General features: G+C 57.7%; 1 protein-coding gene across 1 annotated transcript in view; it reads left to right on the top strand.

Moving 5' to 3' along the window:
• Positions 1-13518, top strand: part of TPO (thyroid peroxidase) — a 44153-nt gene continuing 30635 nt past the window's right edge. The window contains 4 exon segments of the mRNA XM_021697577.1: positions 1-106; positions 5496-5580; positions 10246-10415; positions 12835-12967. Coding sequence (XP_021553252.1) covers positions 13-106; positions 5496-5580; positions 10246-10415; positions 12835-12967 — 482 coding nt within the window. The 5' untranslated portion in view covers positions 1-12.

The raw sequence follows: 13518 nt of genomic DNA on the forward strand, positions 1-13518 counted from the left end.
TCCGCCGTTAGAATGAGAGCGCTCGCGGTCCTGGGCGTCACACTGGTGGCGGCCTGCACACACAGCTTCTTCCCCTTCCTCCTGAGAGGCAAGGACCTCCTGTGGGGTGAGTGACAAATACCATCTTTGACCTCATGAAGCCACAGTCCACAGGCACCGAAAACAGAGAGCAGCGAGGCGGCTCCTGAGAGTCAGAGGAGACCCGATCCTTCCGTGTTTCCTCCCCCATGTCCGAGAAGGGAGCAGGGATTCTGGAGGGTGGAAGGATCGAAACACAATCCTGTCTGCAGAACAACTCATGTCCTCTGACTATTAATGAGAGTCTCCATTTTACCTGCTTGAATATTTGGGGGGAAAAATGTCTTTGGGAGAAATTGCTTATTCCTTTGCTATAAAGTCATTTTCTGTGAGTGATGGAGTGCTGCAGTGTCAGGTGGGGTTGAGAAAGGGTTGGGGTGGTTAAAATGATCACAGCTCAAACTCTGCTTTTGTTTGGCTAAAAAAGAAAAAGAAAAGGCACCAAACACCTTGAAGGGCTTTGACTGGAGCAGAATGTCGGAGGTGCGTCTGGCTGCCAGCCCCGGGGATGCAGACGGCCCCCAGCAGGCTCCTGCCTGCCTGCAGCCTGGCGGGGCTTCTGCGGACGCGGGCCCTCACTCCTTCCTCGGGAGTGGGAGGACCCTCGTGCTGACAGCCCCTGCCCCACCTCGACTTTGCACAGAGGACACACATGTGGAGTCCCACTTTCCCCAATCCCACTGAAGTCGGGGCTCCGTGACCACATGGAAAGTTTCACCCATGTCCTTCACAGACTCCTGTGCCCCTAAGAAAGCACCCAGCCCAACCCAGGTGGCAGGAAGCTGGAGGCAAGCGCTGGGCTCAGAGAACGCGGGTCTGCCCGCGCCCCTTCCCTCGCACACCTACCGCACGCAGGAAACCGGGAAATCATCCGTCACGGGGACCCCCTGACGTGCTGCACTGTGACAGGCGTGCTGCGTCTGGAGGACACCAGGACACAAATCAGACGCACTTTCCAGCCCGCCGCGGGGAAGGCGATCTCATCTCGCCCACATGAGCCCGTCGTCCCAAGGCCCCGCACGCCACGGTGTTCACAAGTGGCTTGTGAATTAATTGATTTGCCCTTTTATGTCATACTTATTAAGGCCCTAGAGCCACAAAACCACGGTAACAGAAGTTGGGAGTCCTGTGGCTGATCGTGAGCAAGTTGTGCATCAGCCGACCTCCAGAGCAGCAGGCCTACCGGCAGCACACTGTTAGCTCTGACGTGTGATACCTGCAGCTTTCATACAGAAATGTTTATTATTGCCCCGTCTCGGAGAGTTTGATTTTCTTTTTGCTGTAGCTTGGACGAAGTATATAAATCACATGCAGTGCAACATCCAATCAGAATGCTGCATGTCGGGGGTGTTTAACTGTTAATTGGAGTATTTTGAGGCTGGCTTATTAATCGTTTACTTTACAAATTACTTATTTAGAAAATATTTCTCTGATCGTGTTCGATTTTACATTCATTAATAGAAGACTTTTTCCCAGTTGACAACGAGCTAACGGCAGCTTTCACTGGTGAAGCTTCTTTGAAAGATCATTGTTATTGCGCACATTTCACTGTCGCCAATTTAACTCCTGATACTGCTGTGCGTTTTCGTGGGTTTGCGTTCTTATCACAGGACTGGGGTCTTCGTGGAGCCGGCAGACTGGAGGTGAAGCTGCCTGTGGGCTCACTTCTGGGCACCTCTCCCCTGCGCGTCCAGTCTACTCACAGCCCCGGGAGGGCCCCAGAGGCCCGAGGCACTGCTGTGTCCAAGCTCCCTGTCCTTCCGGGTCCTTCCGTGAAGCCCCACACCCAGGACTGGAGACTGGCTGATACATGGTCAAGGACACACGTAGGTCCTGGACATGCACACCTGAGGGTCAGGCTGTGGCCTGTAGCCATCTGGGGGACAGGAGCGAGGCCAGGGCACCCTTGCACGTACATGCCGCTCGAGTCTAGCTCAGGAAAAGCCCCAGAGTGGGATTCCAGGAGGGCTCATCTCAGAAATGCATGCATGGCCCTGTGGGTCTAAGAAAGAAAGGGTGGGTCCCTTCTGCAGAGCCCGAGGATGTCCTCACGGAAGTCATGTGTTGGTCAACACAGAGGGGGATGCGTGTCCTCCGTGCAAAGTCGAGATTGATGCACAAGCATCCTTACAGCCGACGTTCCCCCAAGTTACAGCTGCTACGGAAAATAAGGTGCACACGGACCGTGGGAAGCAGAGGCCCCTCCTGCAGATCGGGAAACTTAGGAACCAGCCTAATGAGGGGACGCACTTAACAAGGAAATTTGGCAAACTTTATTCCAGTTGCTTGGGTTTCAGCAAACAGGTGTTAGTTACGTCAGGATCCAAACGCAGATCTCTGAGCAAAACCAGCTCCTCAGAGTCAGTCAGCGGTGACACTCGGGGGCCTGCACCATTTACGGCTTCAGAGGAGGAAGATTTTGGCGTTCTTGTTTTTAACTGTTTTTAACAAGCACTCTTTGGAAACAGTTGACTTGCTGCTTCTTGCTGAAGTATGACGTTCACTTGCATAACAGCTTCCCAGACTCCAGGCCTCCGACATGTGAGATGATTATGTCCCAAGGAGAACTTTCTTTGGGGGGGACCAGGACCGTCTTCAGAAGGCAGGTGTCTTCAGATGGGACAAGTCATGGAACTCTCTAGAAGTCAGTGTTCAGAGCTGAAAAGAAGGGGGCAGGTTCAGGTCGTGAGGTCCGTGATGCTGACTGTGCCACTGTGAGAGGCTGACCAGCCCTGGAGGAAGGAGCTAAGGAGGAGGAGGGGCTGCAGGGTCTGTGACGGAAGGGCAAGCCTGCCGTCCCGGGCAGGACAGAACCGAGCCATCACCGTCCACGCTGTGGGGATTTATAGGAACACACTGAGTCCTTTGGACACCAGAATGAATTTCTCCCCCTTTCTTGCTCACAGGTCCCTAAACACTAGCCCCCCCTCCCCCCATGGCTGGTATAAAGATGCATTTGTTATGTTAATAAGGAGACTTTGGAAAGCCCTCAGGTCACCTAAGGATGGAGGCTTGTGGCCAAGAGCACCAACCCTGTGATCAGGGGGTTGGAATTTTCCGGGCCCCCAACCCCGCCTCTGGGCAAGGGGAGGGGCTGGAGGGTGAATCAGGCGCCAGTGCCCAGGGACTTGTCTACTGTGTCTCCGAAATGAAGCCTCCATAAAACCTCAGAAGCACTGGGTTCGGAGAGCTGCTGGGTTGGGGACCCCGAACGTTCCCACATGCCACCGAGCTGGCCCCACACGTCCCAGGGAGAGATGCTTGTTTGCTGTGGGCCTGACCCTGCATGTCTCTCCTTCGGGCTGTTGATTTGCATCCTGAGTAAACTGATCAATGGAAGTGTTTCCCTGGGCTCCGTGAGCCACTCTCGCAAATTAAGGGAGAGGAAGAGGAGGTCCTCGGAACCTCCCTGGTGTAGCCTTTGGCCGAAAGCTCAGGTGCCGGCCTGAGGCTGGGGACCAGCGTCCTGTGGGCCTGAGCCCACATCCCAAACCCCGTGGCAGGGCTGGCCGTCTGGAAGAGGGAGAGCAGAGGGCCACTCGCGGCAGCTGAGAGCACTGGGGATGAGAGCAGAAGAGCCGCCTCCTGCAAACGCTTGGGTTTGTGGGGCCCTCTGCCGAGAGCTTCACAAATCACCTGTTTCACCCTCAAAATAACCCTCAGGGTGATCAGAAGTGACACACTGGGCCTGGGGGCCAGTTTCAGACCAGGCTCCAAGGCGGCCTGGCTCCAGAGCCCCTGCATGTCACCACCGGGCACAGGGTCAATGAGCAGGACGACTGTTACATCCGGGAAGTGAGGGGCCATGCTGGCTTTGGGGATGAAAACACGAGCCATGAGGGCTGTGCAGTGGGTTTGGAATCACAGATGCACGGTACCCCTGCTTTTGTGGGATCTCCCCTGTCCCTGCAGGTCCGAGAGCGACTCCGCAAGCCCAGCTTGGTCCTTGGAGCCCCTGCCTGTTCTGGGGGTTTCTGCCTCCTTGGGCCCACCTGCCAGTCTCTTGTTCACATTCCACAGCGAACCCCCCTGAGCTCGCAGGCCTGGGCCCTGGCAGAGCGGCCCCTGCCCCACGGTGTGCTCCCCAGACCCTTGTGGACGGAGGGTCACCCAGCACTTGGTGGCTAATCACTTCTCCCAGAATCCCAGGGACAATCCACATGGAATTGTGTCTTTCTTACAACACACTCAGAGTAGACTGGGGAGGACAGGAGGGGCAGTGGAGAGGGTGCGTGCAGGTGCCTGTGCTGGGTTCTGCCCCGGTGGACCCCCGAGTCTGCTGGGGTCTCTGCCCTCGGCACCTGCTGTCTCAGGATCTTCAGATGCTCCTCACAGTTCGGAGGCTCTTCTTCCTGCAACAAAATCATTAGTGAAGTTTTAGGACAAGGACACCTGCCAAGCGTACTCACTACTTTAACAGATTTTCTGGGATATGCTGTGCCCACTTCATCCTAAATATAGACATTTACCATTCTAAAAACAGTTTAATTCCTATAAAGGTGTATATGCTCGAAAACATTCTGATTATTTATTTTTACAAATAAATGCATTTCCTTTGATAAAGTATTGATTATGCAAAAGATATATTAGTGACAGAAACTACTTGTGTGTGTCACTCGAAGAACTTGGCTACTTTACGTTATTCATGTGGAACCTCACATTTCAATCCAGAAATGGAATCTCACATTATTTTTTTAGTCTGGGTTGCTATAACAAGCTACCACCAACTGGGTGGCGTATAAACAGGAGACATGCATTCCTCACGCTCCAGAGGCTGCAGGTCCCAGATCGAGGAGCTGGCACATTTGGGGTCTGGTGAGGCTGCGGGGACATGCATCCAGCTGCGTCCCCGCTGGCTGGGGCTCTCGGCCGTGTCTTACTGATCCCACCGCAGGGGCTCCACTTGTGACTGTCCTCACATTGTCACGCAGGGGGTGAGGCTTCAATATACGCATTTTGAGGGGCCATGAACGTTTAGAGCATAGGACTTGTTAAACTTTTCAAGCACCAAGTAAAAGAAAATGCTAGTCTTGTCACTGCAAAGTGCTGGCATGTTTAAGTAATTTATCTTTTGTCCGGTGCGCAACTTAAAATAGGGAAATATTATGAACTTCCTGCACCTCTTTGTTAGGGAACAAAGTACTCAGGGTTCTCTGGACTAACCAGAGGTGGTCTGGCAAGCGGGAAGCAAGAGTGGCCGACGACGCTTGGAGGCGGTGCGAGCGTGAGGGTCCACGCGCTCCTCACACTCCAGGGGCAACTCTGCAGGGGGAGCTCATGCCCACTGTGAGCTGGGGACCTGGCCAGGAGCCATGGGCTCGTGGCTGCCTCATGCTGGACGCGGTGGACGTCCACTGAACGTGGCAGAGGGTGGCTGCGCATGAATCTGCGTCATTGTGCCATATGTTGTTCCACAGGACGGAACAGAGACTCTCCTGTCATCAGCATCGTGGAAGCGAGCAGGCGCATGGTGGACAGCGCCATCTACCACACCATGAAGAGGTAGGCTTTCCGCGGGGGGACGGGGGGCAGGCCACTAGGGGACGGGGCTGCCCCGTGTACTTTTCACCAGTGGTCCAAAATCTCCACTTGACCTCATGTGCGTCCATTCTCTTTCCTGGCTTCGTGGGCAAGATCCTGAAAGAACCGATGTTCAGTCTCAAATTCTGTCTAGCAAACCCCAGAGCAAAGCACGGTGATCTCACCGGGACTCAGTACTGCAGTCCCGGTGGCAGGCGGGGGTCCCGGCAGCACACGGGGGTCCTGGCAACAGGCAGGGGTCCTGACGTCGGGCAGGGGTCCTGGCGGCGGGCGGGGGTCCTGGTGGTGGGCGGGGGTCCCGGGGGCACATGGGAGTCCTGGCGGCACGTGGGGGTCTTGGCAGCAGACAGGGGTCCTGGCATCAGGCAGGGGTCCCGGTAGCACGCGGGGGTCCCGGCGGCAGGGGGCTCCTCGCCGGGGGGCAGTAGGGAGGAGCTGAGACCAGAGAGGGAGGCTGGGCTGAAGGACGCCGTGTCACATGGGGCCCTCCGTGCAGGATTAAGTCTACCCATCATTCAGGTTTAAGTCATTAAGAAACGCCTTGATTTTACATATGTAACTGACATCAGCATTGAGCACATTGTGGTCTCACATGAGATATTTGTAAAGCAAACAAAACAAACAGTAAAGAGCAGGTTTTATCCTCCAAGCTTATTTCGTTGGCGGCTGGCTAACACTTCTATAAGCTCTCGCTAGGGACGGTGGTGTCCCCCACGCGGTCATCGAAGCTGGAGCTGCTGCGTCTGTGTGCCCGAGACCGGGTCTGCAGAGCAGTGCACGCCCTTCCCCAGATGCCGGGTCGCCCCGCGGGCATCACCCGGCCCTGCGCTCATGGACCCACACTTCGTTTTCACAACTGACACATCCTTCACTCACTTGCCTGGGAGCCTTCCTGCGGGCGTACAACACTGGGCGTGGCGGGCTGTGCGTGGGGCCCTCCGGCCGCCGGGGGTGCGTCACACACACCCTTGCTCTCAGCTCCTTCTCTCACAGTCCTTTCCAACTTCCAACTGCAAGTCCTCCTATCCTACTCCAGTGTCTCTGATCTTCTAAAGCTCCTGCCCCTTCCCAGACTCGCCACTGGGCACACTGGCCATGGGGTGCGGAACCCACACCTCCGTAGGGGAGGGTCCGCGTGCCCGCCTTTTGCCCTGGAGAGGGTGGTGTCATGTTATACGGTCCGTAGGGCTGTTTTGCGGAGGAAGACACCACCTCTGCCTTCCAACGCTGCCCCCCTTTTTCAGTAGCATCCACGCCCAGTGTGGGGCTTGAACTCAGGACCCCGAGACCAAGAGTGGGTGCGCTGCTGACTGAGCCCGCCAGGCACCTCTCAAAGCTGCCCGTTTTCTAGGCATCCTGGTAAAGGTGGACGAAAACAAAGACAGTGCCCTTGGCCTCACAAAGTGTCGAGAAATAACCCAGAGCTAGGGAGACTGTCCCCCAACAATATCCGACCCCCGTGTGTACACCACCCTGGCATCTTGCAAACTTTTTCAAGGGGACCCTTTCACCCTCCAGTGACCGCTCCGGTGGATCTGAACGGCTTGGCTGGGACCACATCCGTTTATCCCACATCCCATTCACTGGGTTCAGCGGCTGCCCCCAGCACTCCGGGCTACAGGGGGAGGCAGACAGGCCCTGCTTATGGCGTCCTCGCAGCTGCACAAACCAGATCCTTTGGGGTCTACCTCAGGAGGCCAAGGGCTTCACCCTGGGTTCTGAACTGACCTCTGCCCTTGGCCAAGGGGAAGGTGTCCGCCATCTCAGGGCCCCGATCCGGCTGTCTCGTCCACGGGTCTGCCAGCGAGCTGAGGCTGGCCTGAGTCTCCTTCTGCCATTGAACTCTGAGGACAAAGAAATGGGGTAATTGGGGCAAAATAAGGAGGTGGGAGCATGGCCACTGCAGACTCCCAAGGGGGTACGGCTGCCCGTGCGGGCTCCGTCCTGAAGAGAAGAACTGGCCTAGGCCCTTCCCTGAAGCAGCCTTTCTAAGTCCGCCTGCACCCATGGGGACGTGGCCCCTCACGTGGCCGTGTTCACGAGGTCTGTGGCCATGGGCTTTGTCTCAGTGCTTCGTGCTGGGACATCGGCACCCCGGTCTGTGGCCTGGGGACCGGGCTGCAGTGAGTCTGGGCCCCTAGAAGGTTCTGCTCACCAGCTCACTGGTTTGCTTGTAAACACGGTGAGAAGGTCACTGCCTGCCTTTCCAGGGACGTTTGCCAAGCAGGTAGCCTTGGAAGATAGGGCGCCTCCCTGCACAAAGGGGAAAGTTCGCTCCCTGTCAATGTAACAGCGGGGGGCGCCTGGGGTGCAGGTCGGGTCTGCGGCCCGTGTGCTACAGGGGTCCCCCGGCCGAGGCTCCGAGGCCGCCGCATGTGGCCCAGGGCCTCCATGAGGAGAGGGGCACTGGCCTCCGAGGGCTGCTGGAGCACGTTGCCCCAAACCCAGCGGCTTAATCCAGCACGCATGGACGGTCACACCATCCTGTGGGTCCCAGTCCAGCATGGACCTCCGTGGGCCAGAGTCCAGGAGTCTGTGGGACGCCAGTCCTTCTGAGACCCGGGAAACCTCCCTTTCCTCACCTTCCTGGCTCTAGAGGCTCCCATGTTCCCCAGCTGGGCCTTCCTCTGTCTTTGGGGGGCGACGGAATCTCTGACCACTTCTCCTCCCCACCCCCTGTCTTCCTCCTCCCCTCGTAAGGACCTGGTGGTTGTGTGGCCTTCTGGATAACCCAGGGGAAGAGCCCCATTTATCCTCAGCTGATTAGCAATCCCAATTCTATCCGCAACATAATCCCCTTTGCTAAGCAGCCAGGCCTGTTCACGGGCTCTGAGGGGTCCAACTTGGACATCTTTGGGGGGCTGTCCTATCTCCCCCAGAGTCTCAGGGAGCCCCAGAAAGGCCAGAACTGGCACTGCGGTGGCTGGGGTCTCATGTCTGAGGCCAGGGTCCTATGAATGGGGCTGGCGTCCTGTGTCTGGGGCCGGGGTCTTGTGTCTGGGGCCGGGGTCCCGTGAATGGGCCTGGCGTCCTATGTCTGGGCCGGGGTCCTATGGCTGGGGCCAGGGTCCCGTGAATGGGGCCAGGGTCCTGTGTCTGGGGCCGGGGTCCCGTGAATGGGGCCGGGGTCCCGTGAATGGGGTTGCGGCCCCTTGTGTGGGGCCGGTGTCCCATATCTGGGGCAAGGGTCTCGTGAATGGGGCTGGCGTCCTGTGTCTGGGCCGGGGTCCTGTGTCTGGGGCCGGGGTCTTGTGTCTGGGGCCAGGGTCCCGTGAATGGGGTTGCGGCCCCTTGTGTGGGGCCGGTGTCCCACGTCTGGGGCTGGGGTCCCATGAATGGGGCTGGCGTCCTGTGTCTGGGGCCGGGGTCCCGTGAAGCTCTGCAGGCTGGTGTTCATGACGACATGGTGTTATAAACACACAGGCAGGCCTCACATACCGTGTTTTTATAGATCATGCACATTCATAGGGATGTTGGATTTTCTCTAAAGTATCTGCCGTGGACGCTCGCAGTTCTTGTGTTTCAGTATTGCCTCTGTCACTGGCCGTCCACCTGATGCCAGCTACCTGACTCTCAATGAGCGAGTTTTGTAAAATGGGCCTAATTACGGCATTTACCACCCGAGGTTTTCAGAAGTAATAGCGTGAGGTATGAGTTGTGCTCGGCACAGCACCTGCCACCCTGGTTTGCTCAGGGAGCCTGCACGTTTGGGCTTATCGCTAACACACGGAAAGCTTCAGTGGCCGGCTGGCTCACAGCTGGTGGGACCACTGGAAGCGGAGCTCGGCTGCTTCTGCAGCGTCAGGAGCCGTAGATCCCAGGGCAGCTGGAGGGGCTTCCCTCCAGCTGCTGGCTCTACCTGGGGCCACGGGGCTCCACTCTGCAGGTGCCGCCCAGGTAGAGGCCGGCTCGGGCCCCCTGCCCCCTGGGTCGCTGGCCCCAACATGCTGTGGGCAGGGGGCTGGACGGATCCCCCGGGGCTGGAGCTGTTGGAATGTGAGAGGCCGGGGACGCAGGGTGCTGGGGACAGGGCCTGTCCCCCCACAAATGGTTCTGTTGCCCTGTTCCGCCCTGTGGGGGTTGATTCTCTGACTGGAGGGGACGGGCCGGCCTGCAAGCACCTGCTGGCCTCAGGAGCCCACCAGGGCTGCACGCACTCAGGGCCCCACGCACTCAGGGCCCCTCTCTCACTGGCTGGAACACAGCGAAGGCGTCTAACTGGATTTTTTTTTTTTTTAAGATTTTTTTTATTCATTTGACAGAGAGAGAGACACAGCGAGAGAGGGAACACAAGCAGGGGGAGTGGGAGAGCAAGAAGCAGGATTCCTGCCGAGCAGGGAGCCCGATGCGGGACTCGATCCCAGGACCCTGGGATCATGACCCGAGCTGAAGGCAGACGCTTAACGACTGAGCCACCCAGGCGCCCCATAACTGGATTTTGATGAGAAGGTTTATCTGCCCCAAGTCCTGTCCCTCTACGGCGGTCCTGGTGAACGGCCTCCAGATACGCCCACCCCGAACCCGCACGGTGCTGGTCCTTGGCATGTGCTCTGCTGAATTGAGTAGTGATTACTTTGAAAGCAGCCATAAACGAATAACCCGCTTTGTGTCTCCTCTTTGCCGCAGGGACCTCAGCAAAAGAGAGATCCCTCGTCCATCACAGCTTCTGTCTTTTTCCAAACTCCCTGAGCCAACCAGCCGAGCCATTGCCCGAGCGGCCGAGATCATGGAAGCTTCCATGCAGGCCCTGAAGACAAGCGTCTCCGGGAAGCTCGGGCGATCTTGGCCTCCCACCGGTGAGCCCCCTGAGGTGCCCCCACCTGAGCAGCGGCCCCCGAGGGGCAGACCGCAGGGCTGGGCGGGGACTGCATGGGGCGCTTCTCACTCGGCTCCACGCTCGGACATGGCGGATCCTTAACCGCTGCTCGAACAGGCATGAGATTGTGTCTGGGCTCCCTGGGAGGTACCTGTCCCTGTGATGTGGGGCGGCGGCCGTGTGGCGTCCAAGCGGCAGTTTCTGGGGACCGGTTGGAAGGCTGGGAGCTGCTTGCAGGGCTGTTCCAGGAGGCGCGTTCTCCTGGGAGCCGCCCGGGGCAAAGCCCCTCCCCGCTGCGTGGCCGTGGCCTCCATGACTTCCTCCGAGGCTTTGAGAGCCAGTCCGCCCGACCCTGACCCTGACCTGGGGACAACACGGGCTACAGGCAGAGGCGCTGCCTCAGAGGAAGGCAGCCTGTTGCCCAAGGCTGGGTGCTGCCGGCCAGACCGGGCGGTCTGTGCATCCTGGGATGGGGCCTGGAAGACGGGCTTTGGGACAATCAGACGTATCCAGGCTTCTTCAGTGTGGAGTCACGGCCCGCTTGCTCTCTGAGTGCTCCCTCTGAAAAGGGCCGAGACACTTAATGCTGACTTAGCCTTTGTTTCTTTTACTTTATTTTTTATTTTTTTAAATCTGTTTATTCCAAGTTTTTATTTAAATTCTAGCTAGTTAACACATAGGGTAAAATGGGTTTCAGGAGTGGACTTTAGTGATTCCTCACTTACCTACAACACCCAGGGCTCATCCCGACAGGTGCCCTCCCATCCCCAGCCAGGCCATCCCCCCACCTCCCTCCAATAGCCCGCCCTCTGTTCTCCAGTGTTAAGAGTCTCTTACGCCTTGTTTCCCTCTCTCTTCCTCCCTTCCCCTACGTTCATCTGTTTTGTTTCTTAAGTTCCACGCATGAGTGAGATCATATGGTGTTTGTCTTCCTGTGACTGACTTATTTCACTCAGCATAATACCCTCCAGCTCCATCCACGTCGTTGGGAAAGGCAAGATTTCATTATTTTTGGTGGCTGAGCAATATTCCACCGTGTATAGATATGTCGCTTCCTAGTTAGCCTTTCGAGTAAGACAGGCTTAGCCAAGTCAGGACTCACCAGAATTCTCAGATACCACACTTAGCAGGTTCAGTTGACTTCACAGCAACCAACGGTTCATCAGACATGGTTTTGTTTCAAACTGTGGGGCTGAGCAAGGGCTCTAAGGCCGGCCGTGCGTGCGCGGACCCCCAGCCCCCGGTACCTGCTCCAGGGTCAGTGCCCTTGCTCAGCTCTGGGGAGGCAGGTGACTGGGGAGACGAGGCTGGGGGTTTGGTCCAGCCCAACATGCAGAACCGAAGAACCGACTGATTTATGCAGTTTCCTGAGGTTTCCGTTGTCAACAAGGTGGACAGGAGTGGACAACGTGCAGTGTGAGAAAAGCGATCCTGGCAGTACACGTGGCCTTGTGACCTCGTCAGCGCGAAGCGTCTACAGCCGTGTGCGGGCACCCAGTTTCCGGGCTCCTTCCTGGCCCTGCTTCTGTTCATTGTGCAGCTGTGAGAGTATATGGCTCCATGCAGGGGACCCGGTTTCCTCTCATGGGTGCCTGAGCACATCCTGTCAGGAGGGAGCTGTGCTCAGCCTCATGAGGAGCGCGTGCTCGTCCGTGGGCAGAACGGGAAGCCCGGCCCCGGGGTCATTCTGCTGCTCGCACAGAGCCACTGGCAGACACGGCTCCCTGCATCACCGAGAGGCCAGTCTGGTTTCTCTCCGACTTAGAACAGAATATGCGTTCTTTCCAGAGTTCCTCTAGCGAGTCTGAACCTCACCGGTATCTGGCTGTTGTTTTTATGGCATTATCTGGGGGATTTGTACAAACCGTCTTGGAGAAGTGACCGATGATTCCGTCTAGGAACACACAAGAAAGCAGGCCTTGCTCTGATTTGTTGAATAAGCAGCCACAGCATTGGGGAAATAAATAGAGATAAGCCTGCTTTCTGGGGCCTAACCTGGAAAGAGTGGCAAGGAGGGAACCAGAAGCCAGTGCTCAGAGAGAAGGCAGGCTGCCCGCACAGCTGACCGGGCGGGCTTGGGGGAGGGTAAGGACCGAGCTTTGCTGGACGCACGGCCTCGCTGCCAGGCTGCGGAGACGCTCGGGGATGCGGCCCCACAGGTGGGGTCAGGGCTCTGACTTGCTTTTCTGAAAGGTCACAAAGCAGACATAGGTTTTAAAGGCCCAGATCCTCGCAGTGAGGAACCGTGACGGGCTTGAAGGAGAAGGAGGAGACGCGGCTGGTGCGGGGGTCCCCTGTGTGGAGGCTGGGGCCCCGTCTGAGACCTCCTTACCACGTGCACGGCCACAGGTAGGCTCGTCATTGCGAACGGCAGTCAGTGTGCTGTTGTTTCCACCCAGACGTCCTGCCGGAAGATGTGCTGAACACAATTGCGAACGTGTCCGGATGCCTGCCCTACATGCTACCCCCCAAATGTCCAGACACCTGCCTGACCAGCAAGTACAGACTCATCACGGGCGCTTGCAACAACAGGTGGGCGTTTCCGTCGGACTGGCTCTGTCTTCTGGTGGCAGCTGGGCCCCAGCAGGGCTGGAGGCCATCCCGAGGGGGGCTGCAGACCACCGGGTCTTCCCCCGCCTCTGAGTGCCCAGGACCACCCCACCTGCCCCACCCCGTCTGCGGTGCCCCCCACATGACCGCATCCACCAGTGTCCCCTGGGCGCTGCCCCACCCTGTCTGCAGGTGTCCCTTAGACACCCTGTCCACTCCATCCGCGGGTGTCCCGACGCTGCCCCACCCTTCCCACAAAGCGTCCCCTAGAGTTGGGTTCTGGGAAGGCCCAGGAACCCTGGGCTCGACTGAGATCAGAACCCTGAGAAGGGTGAGGAGGCCCAGATGTCCTTTGGGTGGAGGACGGCTACGGGGCCCAGGACACAAGTCTGCACCAGACCAGAGCCACCCAGCTACTGGAGGGCAGCATGACGATGGCCCTGTCCCCGGGGTGGGAGCTGGGAAAAAGATGGCTGTCCTCCCTCCCTCCCTTCCTATATTTATTCAAACACTCTGAGCGCCCTGAGCCAGGC

Source organism: Neomonachus schauinslandi, chromosome 10 (assembly GCF_002201575.2).
Source record: "Neomonachus schauinslandi chromosome 10, ASM220157v2, whole genome shotgun sequence".
In the NCBI taxonomy this organism is placed as follows: domain Eukaryota; kingdom Metazoa; phylum Chordata; class Mammalia; order Carnivora; family Phocidae; genus Neomonachus; species Neomonachus schauinslandi.